This window comes from Bubalus kerabau, chromosome X (assembly GCF_029407905.1).
Source record: "Bubalus kerabau isolate K-KA32 ecotype Philippines breed swamp buffalo chromosome X, PCC_UOA_SB_1v2, whole genome shotgun sequence".
NCBI classification, from domain to species: Eukaryota; Metazoa; Chordata; class Mammalia; order Artiodactyla; family Bovidae; genus Bubalus; species Bubalus kerabau.
Genome location: NC_073647.1, coordinates 7,032,238 through 7,050,920, shown reverse-complemented (window position 1 = coordinate 7,050,920; position 18,683 = coordinate 7,032,238). Strand labels below are relative to the sequence as shown.

The 18,683-nt window shown below is 39.6% G+C and overlaps 1 protein-coding gene across 5 annotated transcripts in view; it reads right to left on the bottom strand.

Annotated features, from left to right (window-relative positions):
* Positions 1-18,683, bottom strand: part of LOC129639074 (fibrous sheath-interacting protein 2-like) — a 72,858-nt gene that overhangs the window by 18,824 nt on the left and 35,351 nt on the right. For 2 of the 5 annotated variants that reach the window (XM_055563943.1, XM_055563946.1), the window contains exons 11-15: positions 16,990-17,035; positions 15,812-15,897; positions 14,026-14,086; positions 9,413-9,449; positions 4,682-4,715 (exon numbers count right to left, since the gene is read on the bottom strand). In XM_055563943.1, coding sequence (XP_055419918.1) covers positions 4,682-4,715; positions 9,413-9,449; positions 14,026-14,086; positions 15,812-15,897; positions 16,990-17,035 — 264 coding nt within the window. Of the gene's footprint in view, positions 1-663; positions 1,829-4,681; positions 4,716-9,412; positions 9,450-14,025; positions 14,087-15,811; positions 15,898-16,989; positions 17,036-18,683 lie in introns of those variants that run through there. The other 3 variants (XM_055563945.1, XM_055563941.1, XM_055563944.1) reach the window with 3 other exon arrangements.

The window sequence follows — 18,683 nt, the reverse complement described above, 5'->3', positions numbered from 1 at the left end:
TTTGAGCATCTTTGCTAAAATACTCCTAATTATATATCTTCTGAGGCTTTTTGTATTTGATATGTTTCATCTTGACTGAAAAGCAAAATGTCTTTATTCCAACTTGGCTTGTCCTTTAAAGGGTCCTTATTAAAAGCTGGAAAGTCAGTATTTAATCCCTGATCGTGAAATGCTCCTTTGCGTCCATAAGCAGGCTTTGTAGGTAAGTTCATATTTCTTCTGCGTTTAAAATCATTGTTTTCTCCAGTTAACCAGTAGTCAGGAACCTGTTCTTGTAATTTTGCTTTTTCGTCTTTGACAGATGAAATCAATACATTTTCTACAATTCTGTCTCTTTCTTCATTTTTGTCTTCAGAATAAAGGGCCACACCAGGAACATTAACAGGTGGAAACAGGCTCCCATACCTAGGAGCACTAGCTACTCCAGTCCTGGTGAGTCTGTTCCTTTCTTCAGTGCCAGAGGGACTGCTTATTCTGGAGTGTCTGCTCTTTCGGACATCTGTTTTCACTGGTTTCTGATGCAGCTGAGCCAAGAGAGCATCAAGTAGCTGTAGGATGATCACTGTTTCTTCAGTTGCAACTAGCCTTTCGTTATGAAGTCCAACTTGTATATAACCTAGTATAGTGCTGACTGCTTCCTTTATATAACCAACCAGAGAGGACTTGGAACAAATAGTTGAGACTAAATTTTGTATTTCTTCTTTGCAATCAAACTGGGAGCATCGGTCTTAGCACTGGATTTCCGTTTGCTGGCTCTTTGAAGGAACGTATACGTTGGGTCTTCTCTGTGTTGCTGATAAGCTGGGTCAGTAGTGATTTTAAGATGAGCCAATTCACTTTGCTTAGCAGATGCAAGGACCGTCAGCTTTTCTAAAATCACACGAACCATGTCCTCTGCAACATCATTCATGTTCTCCAAAGCATAAGGCAGTGAAACTTCTGAAGTTTTTTCTTTTGGAGAAATAAAATGTTCTCCACTGACTTAATCTGATTTAAAGTGAACTGATACATTTCCTGGTGAAAATTCCTCAGTACATGTTTTCTTAACTGCAGACTGTAACTTCCCAAGCACATTTTCCATAATTTCAGCAGCTGCTGAGGAAATATCAACATTGGAGAGCAAGTCTCCTTTGTCAGTGTCAGTTTGGGCAGGCAAAGGTTCGGTCGTAACAGAGGAAAGGGTGGGGATGGTCTGGGTTAGTTCAGACACCATTTCCTGAAAAACGTTTCTTAAAATCAACTCAGCTTCCTCTTTTAGATGATGTTTAAAGTTAACATAAACATTATTTAACTCCTGCATCTCATTGATAGCTTTTGCTTTTTCATCTGAAGACAGTGGGCATTCTAGGCTATCTGTTTCATCTTTACATTTCCTAGTGCCTGTTTCAATCCGTACAACAAGGTGACTATCGGATTTACAGGTTTTAAGGTTGGCGGATTCAGATATCTCATTATATTCAGGTTTGGGGGCTTTAGGTTTGTCTTCCAAGTGTTCTTTCCTGTGATATGTTGTTTCTACATCTGTTCTTTCTTTACGGGCAAGAGATGATTTTGATGGGGCCACTGGCTGCTCTATTGACCTGTCAGCTGCCTCTGTACAGGGCTCCGCCTGAACCATCTTACTTGTTTCATACAGAAATGTCTCACAGCATGAGCTGCAGCAACTCGCACTATCAGAAGAGAGGGTGGAGTTATCAGGCATTGGGCATGTAATATTTTGCAATCTTTCTTCATATTTTGTGATGGCTGGGTATAATACACTGGTCACTGCAGCCACGACCCAGGTCATGACATTTTGAATTCTACTGTTCAGTTCTTCAGAAGTTACCTGGAAGGGAGGTGAGTGGGGATAGAAGGGAAATCATGGATAAATTACTCGTTTTAGGGACAGCAACTAACTTTTAATTCCTTATATCAAACAATGCATAGTTAGAATCCAGCCATGGTGTATAAGGAGAACATAGGAAATCTATTTAGAACACCAGATTAATTTCAAGTTGGTTTATTCTCTATGGCTGTGATCTATTTTTTGAATGAGATTTCCTTTGATTCAAAATCTCTTGGACGCTATACTTGTGCTCCTAAATGTATACTTGTATCATCCCCTAGATTGCCTAATTGTTGAATATTTATTGTGCAGTGTAGCACCCTTAAAGCTGTCTGTCCATTTTATCTTTATTTCAAAAATCTGAACGTATGCCTAGCATATACTTGAGCTCACTGTTGGTGAAATTTAAATGTTAATAAAGTAGTACACCCATTGAAAAATAAAGCAGAAAAAAAAAACAAAACAAAAAAATCCCTTGGAACTATATAATAGTTTATTACTGAGGGTAAATGGCTTCTTGGTTAGAAAAGATAGCCAAGCTCATAGAAAACAAATTCTCTAGCAAGAGGTAAGACTATGTTATGATCCAAGCGATACCTAAAAAAACCAGATTGCCTCTAACAAACTATTTCATGAAACAAATCTGCAGTTCAAACATGTATGTGCCTTTGTGGACAGAGTCTCCTTTTAGGCATCTGTTTAGCTAGGAGATGAGGGTGAAAAATAAAGCCTCACTGTGGAGAGGTCAGCCTGTGGGCTCCCTGGCTGGTCTGTTGCTGCCTTTCTCGGTCAATTGACTGTGTTGATTTGCATATGCAAATCACCACAGCTACTTGTTTACGTTTAATCAATGGGCAACAATTAGCACTGATGATTTAAGGGAAATGAACAGGCTTAGGTCCAATAAAAGATTATCAGTGCAAACTGTCTTAGATTGGGAGGCAGAGGTCAGCTCAAGAAACAAATACATTAATTTCAGAAGGAAAAAAGGCTGAGCCCGAACTTGGCTCAAACAGCCAGAAGGTGGAGCACTTGAGGGAAGCTGGGGTCTCTTTCAGTAAGTGCTGAAGTAGAAACCCAGGGCCTGGACTTGAACAGCCATTTCCTCATGTTTAATTGTGTTTATTGTTACAGCTTAGACAGGGGACCAGGGGCAGATGACAAGTGCACCTGCCAGACTCTATAACTGTTTGTGTACGTTTACTTATTGCAGATATATTTGGGGGTCATAAAAATCCTTTTGCCTATAATAAAATAGCATTCTTTTTAAAGTTGTTACTATCCTCAAGACAGCCAGACCAAGCATGTGTACCTTCCACAGGAACTGTTTCTCAACGCTGTGGCTACAAGCCAGTGGCAGCAAAGGCTGGATGCCTGGCATTTTAGCTGTGCATTGTTTGATATCCTGGCATTTGGGCACCGGATTCCCTATCATGTGGTTGTTAATTCACAATTATCTCTGAAGTTAGCCTCAGATTGTTCAAGGTTAGGCCAACATTCAGAGAAAAGTTAACACCTTGCTGAATGTAGCATATTCTCTCCTGACCAGTTAGAGAAGGTTTGGAGGACACCTCCAGGAAAAGTCGTGTTATTAGAATCCTTCCCAAATCTCTTAATGTATGTTTTATTGTGATAAAATGCACATAACATAAAATTGACCGTTTTAAATTGTACAGTTGAGCAGCATTAAGCACATTCACAGTGTTATGCAAACATTACTACTATCTAGTTCTTGTAAAGCACTTTTTTTCACCTACCGTGCAGACCAGAAAATGGCTACTGAGTTTGAAGAACATATTAATAATTTGAAATGACAGCATACGGTTGAAAAACACTTGTTTTACATAAACATGACCTAAATCAGACACTTCTAAGAATCACATTTAAACATTAATAAATAAGCTACTCACCTTCTTGGTCTAAATTGATTGAAATCTGTTCCAATACATATGAGCTAAGCATTTCAATACATATTATTTTCTTGTTACCAGAGATAATGTACAGTAAGTAGATCTACATTATTACTCTTAGGGTAGCTGAGAAGCATGTCCAACTTTGACATATAAAATTGGGACATTTGTCAAGTTTTTAATGAAGTGAAATGTGATAAGTAGAATCTGATTTTTAGCTCATTTTCACTATACTAGTAAACCAAGAAATATCTTCCTGGTGCCAGTATGTCTCAGCCTTTGTGTTTGTTGGACGGTCTATGAAACTCTCACGTACGTGTGAAAAAGTATGTGAATGTGCTACTCCCCTGAACCCCTTTCTAGTTCATGTTTCTTCTAGCCCCAAAGTTGGGGCTTATCAGACTTACCTTATGCTCTTCACCTGGTCCAAGTTGCAGCTCTCTTGAGACCCCCTTCTTCTGATGGAGTAGCCATCCTAAGATTCTTCTTACTCCCAGGAGAATTACAAGATAGATCTAGGCATCTTGGTTCACTTACCTGAGGGGCAGGGTGCTCAGCCCTTCAGCCAGATCTGCAAGGGTCTGCAAAGGCATTTCCTGTAATGCCTTCCCATTATGGAGTGAGTGTGTGGTATTGGATGTTTTCTTTGTGATGATTAAACCTCCCAAAGCTCCCCCAATCTACCCTCCTGAGGACCCGGGGCAAAATGGCGGTAACAGTAACTTTGTACCCCGCATAGCAATAACTCTTTGAACAATAATTTCGGACCTTGGCAAAATTCAAGATTAACAGAGAGTGAAAGTCAAGGAAGAGAAAAAGGCAAAGAGGAAAACGGACTAAAATCAATAGATGATTTTGCTGGTAGTCTGATTCACAGATTTTTCTCTAATAACATATCGGAAAATATCCTTAATTGCTCTATAGTGAATTTCATCATACATACTTTCTCTTGACAGCGATTTGGATGGTAGTCTTGTCTGAAAAAGTAAAAAGAGATTGATTTTATTACTCATGGTTAATCATTTATGTAACTTTCCTCCAAATTCCTAATCATTGAATCAGATTACCTGTTTTGTGCTTGGGAGTTTTGTTTTCTCCCCAGCAATTCACAAAGAAGAATAAGCTTTATTTTTTTATCTAATCTCCCCATTTATCCTCTTATTTAGATATTGGCCCCTGGGCATAGGACATGCTCTATTACCCAGAAGAATTATTACGCAGAATAATTGCGGCATAAACAGTAGAATAATAGGTGCTGTATAAACTAACACTTGATGTTGCCACTCTTGACCCACCTTAGCCATGTTTGTTCTGTAGTGAGTTGAGAAGAGCATGGGGTTGGAAAGACAAGGGATGGGCTAGTTCTTTCCACTTGACCTGCCTGATCAGAGCTTTCTGATAATTCACTTTCTACTCACCCCCTCAAAATTCCTAATCTCCTCTCCTCACCCTGCAGTAGAAGATCTATGTATGATTACTGACAAGGACATTAAAATAATGGGTTTCGGATGACCTGCAAAGCCAAATTAGATGGAGCCCCTTTCTAGGTATCACAATATTCTCTTCTATGCTCTAATCAGGATTATTTATTCTGATCTACTACATGGAACCAAAATTATATTTTATTAAATTGTAGCAAGAGAACAACAAAATCATGTAGATTATAGGATAACACAAAGTTAAAAAAAAAAAAAACAAAGCCTAAGTCTGATTTACTTTCATATTTTACTGCCTCCATGGACCCCTTGCCATAACCTCTTGACCCTCTTAAAGGAAACATGGTGCTCTATTTTCATTTTTACTTGGCCTGCCCTTATGTTATCAAATTTACTTTTTTCTACCAAGGCCTAACAATCCAATATTGAGACATACAGTCAGACTGTGAAATGACAACTTTAACACTAGTAGGAAAAGGTCTCAGCTAGGGTTAGGCAGCAATAGCCCATCCTAGGATTAATACCTTTTTGCAATATGGAACCTAGAACATGAATGCTCACCATCAGTGACATAGTTCCTATCCTTTGGCTTCACTAATTTTTCTGAGACCCAGTTTCTCAGGCCATCTCCAGCACAATTTCCTCTTTGTAGATCCTCTGCAATCTAACGCACCCAGATTCTTTTTTTCCTGCTCTCCCTAACCTCATACCATAGGCAGCAAGTGGAGTCCTATGTATGTTTCTACCTGTCTCCAGACTTTCTGTCCCAAAGGCATACTTTAAGATAAAAGGAAACAGCAAAGACCTAAGAACAAAACTAACCATATAGATTTAAAAAACCTTATATAAGACCACTAGCAACTAGTTGTAATATTGGATACAAATCTGCAGTTTGCCGCGAATTATCAGTTTCTCATTGGAGTCAATTGAGCAGAAACACGCAAATAAACTCACTGTTATGTGGGAAAGTTCCACCACAATTCTAGGAGTGCCATGATATTACATCTACTTTTCTCTAGTCTTCAGTGTTTTTCCCTGATAGGTTGATACTACTAAAGTGTCAAAGGTTTAGGTTCGTTTGTACTGCCAACTCTACTTCTTAAAGAGGGCAGTGATATTAATGACACTTAGTTTAGAAGCCCCAAACATAAGGCCCAGTTTTTCACAGTTTAATTTTCCATGTTATAAAACTATAAACATAACCTTTCTGTTCCTAACCTTTTCCGCCATACAACCTTACTTTAGTCCAGAAAATAACTGGCCAACCACCCCTTGAAGATTAATGTAACAAGACTACATTTTAGTCCGTCTGCCTAATCCTTCTGAATATCTAAGTTTTAATCTAATTGTAATTGGTGAGCCTCTATTGGTACCTCAGGCCCCTAGCTTGGGATGATGCCTGATACCTCCTGATCATACATACGTGTGGTCCATTCTATCACCAAATCTGTTGAATTATTACTACTGTTTACCCCCCATCACTATCTTATCACATTGGCATCCTCTTGTCCTGATTTTTTTGGTTCCTAATTCTATTTTATTAAGCTCACCTGACTGCCTCTTGAGAAACCTGTATGCAGGTCAGGAAGCAACAGTTAGACCTGGACATGGAACAGCAGACTGGTTCCAAATAGGAAGAGGAATATATCAAGGCTGTATATTGTCACCCTGCTTATTTAACTTATATTCAGAGTACATCATGCAAAATGCTGGGCTGGATGAAGCACAAGATGGAATCAAGATTGCCGGGAGAAATATCAATAACCTCAGATATGCAGACGACACCACCCTTATGGCAGAAAGTGAAGAAGAACTAAAGAGCCTCTTGATGAAAGTGAAAGAGGAGAGTGAAAAAATTGGGTTAAACCTCAACATTCAGAAAACTAAGATCATGGCATCCAGTCCCATCACTTCATGGCAAATAGATGGGGAAAACAGTGGAAACAATGGCAGACTTTATTTTTGGGGGCTCCAAAATGACTGCAGATGGTGGCTGCAGCCATGAAATTAAAAGACACTTGCTCCTTGGAGGGAAAGTAATGACCAACCTAGACAGCATATTCAAAAGCAGAGATATTACTTTGCCAAAAAAGGCCCGTCTAGTCAAGGCTATGGTTTTTCCAGTGGTCATGTATGGATGTGAGAGTTGGACTATAAAGAAAGCTGAGTGCCGAAGAATTGATGCTTTTGAACTGTGGCGTTGGAGAAGACTCTTGAGAGTCCCTTGGGCTGCAAGGAGATCCAACCAGTCCGTCCTAAAGGAGATCAGTCCTGGGTGTTCATTGGAAGGACTGATGTTGAAGCTGAAACTCCAGTACTTTGGCCACCTGATGCGAGGAGCTGACTCATTTGAAAAGCCCCTGATGTTGGGAAAGATTGAGGGCAGGAGGAGAAGGGGATGACAGAGGCTGAGATGGTTAGATGGCATCAACGACTCGATGGACATGGGTTGGGTGGACTCCGGGAGTTGGTGGTGGACAGGGAGGCCTGGCGTGCTGCAATTCATGGGGTCGCAAAGAGTCAGACACGACTGAGCGACTGAACTGAACTGAACTGAAGTTTACTGTGTATGTCTTTATGTTAGCATTAGAAAAAACAGAGAACTAAGGAGGTGGAGGAAGAGAAGAGAGATGAGGTATGTGATGGAATAGACATAATGCACCCACACTTGAGTCTCAGGGAGCAAGGAGCTGCAACAGATCAAGAGGACTAAGCCAGAGGCCTTGAACCTGTGTTCTTTCCTGTAAGGTAAAGAGGTGTGGCATGGGTGCAATGGGCAGAGCCATACCAGATGGTATTCTAGCTGTGTTTTCTTGTGTTCTGGCTTGGAATTGTCCTGCTGCTGCTGCTGCTAAGTTGCCTCAGTCGTGTCCGACTCTGTGCGACCCCACAGACGGCAGCCCACCAGGCTCCCCCATCCCTGGGATTCTCCAGGCAAGAATACTGGAGTGGGTTGCCATTTCCTTCTCCAATGCATGAAAGTGAAAAGTGAAAGTGAAGTCGCTCAGTCATGTCCGACTCTTCGAGACCCCATGGACTGCAGCCTACCAGGCTCCTCTGTCCATGGGATTTGCCAGGCAAGAGTACTGGAGTGGGGTGCCATTGCCTTCTCCATTGTGTTCTGGCTTGGAATTGTCCTAGGCTCAGATAAAGGTGTCTTAACTTGTGTATTTGTGAGGAATGAGATAGCAGCTCTGGGTCATGTGCATAGCTCTTCATCTTAGCTGATTTTTATAATAAAGGCCTATCCAGAACATTTGCTGTTGAAAAGACTGAAGTGATTCTGTAGTTCTGTAGTCTAGGATGATAGTGGGGACAGGAAGAAGAGGCAGGCAGGAATTAACACTCTATAATGCACACATTCTCTCACCTTTATTTCTTGAAACTACCTTGATACTGAGCTAGTCAGTTTCTTTCCTTCAGCATCCTTGTACCCCATGAGCCCTCTGTAAATGAAACTGACTGCAATTACTCCTACCTCAAAATCCTTTTCTAAGAAGCCTGGTCTGAACATCAACACCATTTACCATCATACACTACTTCCCTTTACCTAACCAATTCATCAAAGTTTGGGATTTATAAAAATTATCCTGAACCTAATTTGGTTTGTTGAGGGTTTATAAAAGATGATAGGTATGTACGTTCCATCAGGAGGCATTTTATATGCATGAATTATTATTCAAGTTTGAGGGGAACAGGACATCAGCAGAATGGGTGGCCATCAATGTTTGAGAGCTGAAAGGCCCCAGGCCAAAAGAAAACTTCTCCACTGGCCTTTATTTTAGATCATGAGAGATTGACTTACTTTGGATGAAAATGCAAATATCCTCAGGGAGTAACAGATTACGTCATTAATACTATACGGTAAACTAATTTATCATCATTTGAAAACCAATAACCTCAAATGGTACAAGTAATGCATTTTTGAGTGGGGACGGGGGAAAAGAACAGATCTAGATCCTAGAAGGAGTAATGCTACGTGAAAGGGGAGTCAAAGTATTGCCTATGAGGAGAGCCCAGGACTAAAGTGAGATCAGAAGAGGAACTGGAAGAGCATGAATGATTAACTTTGCCTACTTTACAATTTTAGCTTAGTCCTGAGAGGTTGCAAAAGGTGAGACTTTTACTACAGACAAGTAAAACTACAAGAGTAGAGGATTCAAGCAGCACTCTTGTGTAATTATTTAAATATTAATTTAAAATAACACATTCCTTTATTAGCTTTCTTAGATACTTACCTAATGGGTGAGTCGTGAATGAAGGAGACTCCGGGAGCTGCAGATGAATTTTTAGAGAGAAAAAGAAAATCACTATTTGTTGGTATCCTTCACAGGCTACTTATAAAATTGTAATTAAGGCTGTGGTTTTTCCAGTGGTCATGTATGGATGTGACAGTTGGACTGTGAAGAAAGCTGAGTGCCAAAGAATTGATGGTTTTGAACTGTGGTGTTGGAGAAGACTCTTGAGAGTCCCTTGGACTGCAAGGAGATCCAACCAGACCATCCTGAAGGAGATCAGCCCTGGGATTTCTTTGGAAGGAATGATGCTAAAGCTGAAATTCCAGTACTTTGGCCACCTCATGTGAAGAGTTGACTCATTGGAAAAGACTCTGATGCTGGGAGGGATTGGGGGCAGGAGGAGAAGGGGACGACAGAGGATGAGATGGCTGGATGGCATCACTGACTCGATGGACGTGAGTCTGAGTGAACTCCGGGAGTTGGTGGTGGACAGGGAGGCCTGGCGTGCTGCAATTCATGGGGTCGCAAAGAGTTGAACACGACTGAGCGACTGAACTGAACTGAACTGAATAGGTCTTTTAAAAAAAAAAAAAAAAAAAAAAAAACTTTTATTTATTTATTTGGCTGTGCTGGGTCTTAGTTGCAGCCTCAGGATCTTCCATCTTCGTTGTGGCATATGGGACTTTTTTACATTTTGTTTTTTTTTTTTTTTTTTTTTTTTTTACTTTTTTACTGTGTTACAGCATGTGGGATCTCCTTCCTTGATCAGGGATTGAACCTGGACCTCCTGCATTAGGAGCTCGGAGTCTTACCCACTGGACCTCCAGGGAAGTCCCTTAATAGGTCTTTCATTTCCTGCTGTCAACACTCTTTTTAAATCCTCCAGGGACTACCAGACAGGCATCAAGTACCTTAAGATTTGGGGTGACTGCCTACCTCATCAGCCTCATCTGTGGTCACCATTCTACATATATTCTCTGCTCCAGAAGTACTGAACAACACACAGTTCCTCTGCCTTCACTATTTCCCTTGTAACTCAGGTCCCTTTTTAAAACTTTCCATCCTTTAGGACTCATTCAGCTTGTGTCACCTCCTTCAGAGAGCCTTCCTTTATATCTGCCCAGATAGACAGGCGTTCTCTGTCAAGCTCCTGAAGCGCCCTATACATCCCTCTGTTATAGGACTTACTATGCTGTATTGTACTAGTTTACAGTGCCTGGCATATAGTAAGCACTCAAGAACATTTACTTGTTCAATTAATTCTTTAATATACGTGTTGGCTCAATGTTCATTCATTAGTCTTCCTGTCATTAATCTCTTCCCACTTAAATACTAACATGCTTTGTATGCCGTCTAGCAAAGTTCGCAAGTGGATTTTAGTAACTATTTCTGGATAATGATACTAAAGCAAGTCTTCATGTAGAATATGTCCATAGGAATACTGGGATGGTGTATGTCAGTTATGCACGTGTGTGCGTGCTAAGTCGCTTCAGTCATGTCCAACTCTGTGCAACCCTATGGACTGTAGCCCACCAGGCTCCTCTGTCCATGGGATTCTCCAGGCAAGAATACTGGAGTAGGTTGCCATGCCCTTCTCCAGGGGGTCTTCCCAATTCAAGGACTGAACCTGTGTCCCCTGCATTGCAGGCTGATTCTTTACCTCTGAGCCATTGAGGAAGGCCATCAGTCATGCATATACATGACTAAACAGTCTTAGACAAACAGAATACTTTGAATAATAAAAAGTAATGTTACCAATTAAAAGTCAGTTCATAGTCAGGGTGAATAGCTATTGTTCTCCCAATAAATATAACATGTATTTTGAATAATCAATGAATTCCAATGATCTGCATCAAAGTTAACTTCAATTCTGTGTACTTTCTTAAGTGTCTTTGTGTGTGAGTGTATGTTTGAGTGTGTACAGTTTTGAAAGGAAGGAGCTGGAATTAATAGTGCACATACCTGAAAAAATAAGTGTGAAGATAATACTGTTGTGGTGTTTTTAAAATACGTCTACAAATTCTCTGATAATACTCTCTCCAAGTGGTGGAGGCTAATTCTTTTCCCCCTTGAGTGCGGGTTGTACTTAGAGACTTGCTTCCAATGAATAGAGTGGAAGTGATGAGTGGAAGTGAGAGTGTGCTGAGACTAGGCTATAAAATATAGTGTGGCTTCTGCCCCTCTCTCTTGGACCACCCACTCTGGGAGAAGCCAGATGCCATATCATGAGGATATTCAGAGATGTACGCAGATGCCCACATGGTGAGGAACTGAGACCTCCCGCCAACAGCCATGTGAGTAAGCCACCTTGGAAGTGACTTCTTCAGTCCCAATCAAGACTTTAGATGACTGAAGCAGCCCTGGATGACATCTTGACTGTAACCTCATGAGAACCCCTGAATCAGAACCATCCAGCTAAGTTGTTTCTGTATTCCTAACCACAGAAACTGTGAGATAATGTTTTTTTAAGCTGCCAGGTTTTAGGGTGATTTGTTATTCAGCAAATAGTAGACCAAAAAATTAGAAAAGACATATAACAGTTGAATAATATAATCAATAAGTAGAATTTAAAATTCATTTAGAGCCTTACAGCCTTTAAATAGAGAATATATATTTTTTGTATATCTATGGAATACTTTCAAAATATCAATCACATATTTGGCCACAAAGAAAATGTCAACAACTTCAATGTGTTGAATATTTACAGGCTACATTCTCTGAATCTAACTTTAAAAATGTGACTGAAAATATGAATTTCTTGATAATTAAGAAACATACTTAAGGATAACTCTTAGATCAAAGATGGAATAAAGAGGAGAAAGTATAACCTACCTTAAAAAGAACAGGTATATCAAACCTATGGGAACGGCTTTCATTATTTCCCATAGGTTTTGACATAAGGCGTTCCTTTCATTTCTTCTCCCATGCATCCCAGACCAATACCTATAACTGCCTCCTTGACTGCTCCACTTAGATGTCCCATTTGGATGCCCTCAGGCACCTCAAACTCAATATATTCAAAGCTGAACTAAATATTTGTCTTCCAAACTTGTTCGTCTTTCTGTATTGCCTATCTATTGAATGGCACCACAATCCATTAAGTTGCCTGTACTAGAAATATGGGCGTTGTCTTCAATTCATTCTTCTCCCACATTCAATCAGTAGCCAGATCTCATCCATTTGCCTTTCTTAGTCTGAGTCAAATCTGTGCCCAGCTCTTCATCTTTACTGCCACTGACTTTGTTCAGGACTCATTTCTAGCTTTGACTATTATAATAGCCTCTTAATTGTAATAAGGGGCAGTGTGGTATTGTGGTTAGGATTGGTTGAGTAAGATAGACCTGGCTTTTAAAACCTTGGCTTTGCCACATGTTATGTGAAATCTTGGGCATGATAATTTACAACTCTGAGACTTAGTTTATTCATGTGTAAAATGGTAGGTAAAACAGTTTTGTTGTTCAGAGGGTTAAATGAGAGAATACGGTTTAGCGTAGAACCTGCACATAGTGAGTGCTCAATATGCTATTATTTTTATTGTCTCATTGTCTCAAGTCTCCTCACCTCTAATTCTGCTTTCCTTTTTTAGAAAAGGCAAATTCTTTCTTTCTTTTTTGGGTCATTTTTTGAAGTATAATTAATTTACAATGTTGTGTTAGTCTCAGGTGTACAACAAAATAATTCAGTTCTATATATATTATATATTATATATATATATATATATATATATATATACATACACATCCCTTTTCAGATTCTTTTCCATTATAGGTTATTACAAGATATTGAATATAGTTCCCCATGCTATGCAGTAGGTCCTTGTTGTATATCTACTTCATATATAGTAGTGTGTACCTGTTAATCCCAAACTCCTAATTTACTCATCCCCCCAAGCCCACTTTCCCCTTTGGTAACCAGAAGTTCCTTTTCTATCTCTGTGGGTAGAAAAGGCAAATTCTGACCATATTAGGTTCCTGTCAATATTCTTCAATAGTTGTACTTTGATAATAGGATAAAAGGTAGATCTCCTGGCACAGCTTACCAGAATCTTAATGATCAACCGATATCTACCAGTCAAGCTTCATCTTCTGTAATTCTCTGACTTGAACTTTTACCTAAAACAATTCTGAAAAAAAATCTGCATTTCCACAAACCCACTAGGCTCTAATGTATATATCTTGGTAAATGTATTCCTTTCTCCTGGAAGTTCTCTTTCCATTAGTCTGCTTAGAAAATTCTTTCTCTTTTTTTTTTTCTTATAAATTTATTTTAATTGGAGGCTAATTACTTTACAATATTGTATTGGTTTTGCCATACATCAACATCTCGTCCTTCATGTCTGAGCTCGTGTGGCATCTTCTGTAGAAGCTTCCTTGTCTCCCCTATGCTTCCAGTGGACTTTGTATTTGCCTCCTTTATTGCACTTATTATATTATGTTGTGATTACTGGCATGACTGTTTTATACCACACTGTAAAATCCAGGGTAGGAACCATGGCTTCTCTACTTTGTTCAATAATTAGTATAGTGCATGGCGTGTAGCAAAAGCTTAGTAAATGTTAGTTGAATGTATTAATGCATTGCATGATTTCCTTAACAGCTGTTGATAATGTTTACCTGGCTCATAGTTTAAGCTTGATTTCTTGGCCTTTTCCCCATTCAAATCAGCACGTGTCACCTATACATGCCACAAGAAAAATGAAAACAAAAAAAATCCTTAAAGGAGTTTTCAAAGAATTTGAGCATCACCTATGTCTCACAGAAATTTAATAAAATGATTTTAGAAATCTATTTATCATAAATATTTATGTTTTATTTGGTTTCCATTTCTTACATAATTCAAAGGCTTACAGAGTTCCTAGTATGCTAAAATTAATTAACTGAAGAGTGCACTGACCAGCATGGAAGGTAATCAGTTGAATAGCTAAAAACAATATGTGTGGGTTTTAAAGAAAGTTAAGCACAGGGGGAATGCTGTGAGGGAGCTGGAAGGCAGAGAGCAGTTTTTCTGCATATGTGCGATGGGGCTCTCTCAGTTGGCCAGGAGCTCCACCTGCTTAGGTAATCATACAGGAAGAGAAATCCAGCAGAGTAGACTTTGCTTTTTCCTAGGCCTGAGAACTGAACACAAGCCACCAGAAGTACATTTCATGACACTGATGGGATGGGTGAAGTAAGCTGGAAAATAGTATTGGATTTTGTTGGATAAAAGTGGTCGTACTATTTCTCAAACCGAATTAGGTATTTGTGACAATTTGACTTACTCATATTGTCCAGTGTATTTTAAAGCCTTAAAAAACAGATGGTCTAAATTTGTTTATTGCTTATTTTTTGGATAACATATGTATTGATAGTATTAAGTTTCCCATCTATACTACACTCAGAAAATACTTTTTTTTCTGACTGTATAGTGAGGCATGGAGAAGGAAATGGCAACCCACTCCAGTATTCTTGCCTAGAGAATCCTGTATACAGAGGAGCCTGGTGGGCTGCTGTCCATAGGGTCGCATAGAGTCGGACACGACTGAAGCGACTTAGCATACATGCATAGTGAGGCAAGTGAAAAAAGTTATTAACTCCTGATGTGCAACTCATATATTGTCTTAAGGTAGTTAAGATTCTTTCTTCAGATACTGAGAATACAGATTATGCATTCAACATAGGATATAGGAAAATGTGTTAACTTTTTAGAACAGGTGAGTCATTTAATACAGTGCTAATGGAGCCAAGGATGTGGGTTTGAGTCTGAAAGTGAATGACCAATTGGTGACCCACAGAGATGACAGATGCTGTGACCAGAGGCTGTACCCTAAATGTTTGTTGTCAATTTCCCACCATCGACTGAGTGATCACTGACCACAAAGGCGAGAGGGTGAGGCTGTATGGCTGTTTCTGTACAACCCATCAGCATGAGAAGAGAAATGATTCACGAAAGTCCAGTATGTTGCTTCCTGTGTGAATGGACTTGAAGCTCATCTTTTAAGAAGCCTACATACCTAAGAGCTAAGTGAGAACACTCACATTGTTTCTGGTAATTTCTATTAAGAATTGAGACAAGTATTCAAATTTTGGGTCTATTTAACACATTTAAAATCTCAGGCTCACCTGAGATTTTTCTTCTGTTAGCTTACTAGTTGTTATTGATACTCCCTACACTTAGAGTATGGCAACACTAACACAACAGATAGCCATAAGCATTGGAAGTCTGAAGTAACAGGATTATTACTGTGGATTCGCATTTCAATTTTTTTAAATAAAATCTTACCATAAGATGCCTAATTTCAGGGAATAAGACTGTTCTGAATTGTCATTTAATGAATGAAATTGTGTTATGTCAGTCTTGATCCTCATTTTATACTTCATTGTTTCTGTGTGTATGTGGGACAAAAGAAAAGTTACTTGCCTGTTGTTTTGAAGTATCCTGTAGACAGTATCTACAGATACTTGGTGTTTTCGCAGAAACACCTGGACTCTGAAGTGTAGTAATTTCTAGGGAAAAGAAGAGGTAACTTTAAATATGAAAAAATCATATAGTTCTCCTTGCTGGGCTGCCATAAAGTCTAAGATTACCATAATCGAGAATGTATGTATTTATGGACATTAAGGCAGTATCTCCGAGTATAAGATCCCCTTTTGTGAAGTCCCCTGCTTACCAGCTTCCAGGGGCCACTGCTGCCATTAGGGACAAGCCTGAACTCCCTGGCTCTAAGTTACTTCGCCAGCTAAACTTCTCACCACTCCCCTGCCCTAGAGCAAACTGCTCTGCACTTCATTCAGTAAGCAAAGGGGAACCACAGAGGACTTTTGGGTAGAGGCATTATATGTTCAAACCTGTATTTCAGGAAGGTTACATTCACAGCAAAATGTAGGACAGATCAACAAGAAAAAGAAATTGGAGACTAATTATTACAGTGCTTAATGGCACAGGAAGCATGAATGGAAAGGAAGGGAGTTATGAGAGAATTTAAGGAGGCAGACTGGACTGGAGCAAATAGCAAAGAGTCAAAAATGACTCAGGTTTTGTGCCTGAATAAAGTTAGGAGGAACAGAGCGCTGGTTTGGGGATGAATATGGTTTTGCGCATGTTGGATCTGAGGTACTCATGGGCCGCCCAGGTGAAGATGTCCCAGCGCTCTTGGTAAGTGTGGAGGTTACGCGTGGGAATCTTTTATGGAGACGAACAGAGACTTAGCTAATCTCTAGTCCAGCCCTGGGAGATGGGAAACAGGATGGATTTTTATGTCTGGGGAGAAAAGATGGTAAAAGAGACCTTCCTGGGGAGACATCTCTTCACTGGGACTCTCTAATGGCCGCATTGTCAGGAACTTACAGAGGCAGTCACAGCAGAAACTCTAACTTCCTCACACCTTGTCGATTCCAGAAGGCCTATTCTCCCAGCAATCACTTAAAAATGTGATGCTTATATTTACAACCATGAATAATTCTTCTGTCTTCCTTTATCAAATTAATCATGGATTGTATAATCAGAGAAAAAAAGCATAACTTGGAAGACTATATGACACAATGAATTATTTAACCAAAAGATATCAGAGCAATTATAAATATTGTTCCTTCTCTTACCTCCATCATTTGAAGGATATGATGTCCTAATGGTTTCTCTATCTTTCTGTATGGTTTAACATTCAAGAAAAAAATTAATTAGTAATTCTTCTTCTAAAAGACACTTTTGCTGATTCTAAAGCAATCAGAATAATACAGTATCTTATCTCCCCCTTCCCCTCATCTCTACCTCTCTACTACGTGCTGGTCTCAATGCTAATACATATTATTAACCTCTTACTGGATATCTTTTACAGGTACCTCACTTTATAACTAGTTTAAAATGAAGCGTATATTGTACCCAGGTACGCTATCTTTTCCTGTCTTTTCAAACTTGCTACTTGTCTGTCTTCCACATTTTGGTTATAGGTATAATAATCCTATAACCAATAATAATCATCCAGTGCTCCATTCCAGAAAGCATAGAATTGTTCTGTTTATTTCAGATAAGGCTAGTTTAATCCAGTCTAATGTTTATTGAGTACACTGCCTGGAACTAAGATACATAATTCCTGACCTCAAGAAGTTTATCACCCAGTAGAAAAGACAGACAAATATGATGGAGGATAATGAGCTCTGAGATAGAAGTAGGCCTCAGCACTATGAGAGCATACCAGACCTGCACACAAAAATTAAATCATCACCATCGTTGTCATCTCCTTTTCTCTAGGTCCACACATCTGTTGAGTCACCAAATCCTGACATACTCTGACTCTGAAATATCTTAAATCTGTGGCCTCTGGTTCACCCTCATTGTCACAGCCTTAGTTCAGGCCTTTATCATTTTTATCTGGACTATCCCAGTAGACTCAAAACGATCTTGCCTCTAATCTCCTCTATGTAGCTATCTCACACTGCAACTAGAGTATCTTTTAAAACCCAAATCATTTGTATCTCACATCCTACTAAAAAACCGGCAATGGTTTTCTACTACTGAGAGAATGAATTCATACTTCAGCAAGGGATACAAAGTTCTGGCTTCAACCTACCATTTCAGTCTCTTCTGTCCCACTGCTCTGGTTTTGCTGGCTTGAGCTTTCATGCTTTCACTTAACACTGTAAGCCTGTCTGCAATACTGCCTCACTACATCCTCACATCTAACTCATCTGAAAACTTCCCACTCATGTTTCAAGACCTAATTCAATGAAAGTGAAGTCGCTGAGTCGTGTCCGACTCTTTGCAATCCCATGGACTGTAGTCTACCAGGCTTCTCTGTCCATGGGATTTTCCAGGCAAGAGTACTGGAGTGGGTTGCCATTTCCTTCTCCAGGGGACCTTCCTGACCCAGGGATTGAACCCAGGTCTCCTGCATTGCAGGTAGATGTCTGCTTTACCCTCTGAGCCACCAGGGAATACTACAATTCAATGAAGCCCTCCTTTTATAAAGCTTTTTTCGATTTCTCTAGGCAGGGCTATTTCTCCACACTTTCTGTGCTTCATATTTTATGCAAAGCAAAAATCTCCTCTCATTTGACTGTAAGGACTTTTGTTTATGTGTCTGATCCCTGGACAGTGCATCCCCAAGAGCAGTTATGTCTTTTCTATCTTTGTAGCCTATGTCACCTACTTCCCCCCTTTCCCCTTCCTTCTACCTTTCCCTACTTTCTACTAGGACCTGGCCCACAGCAGGTTGCCAATAAACATTAGCTAGCGTCATCATCATCATCATCATCAAATATTTGTTAGTTTCTGCTCAACTACATGGTACATTTAG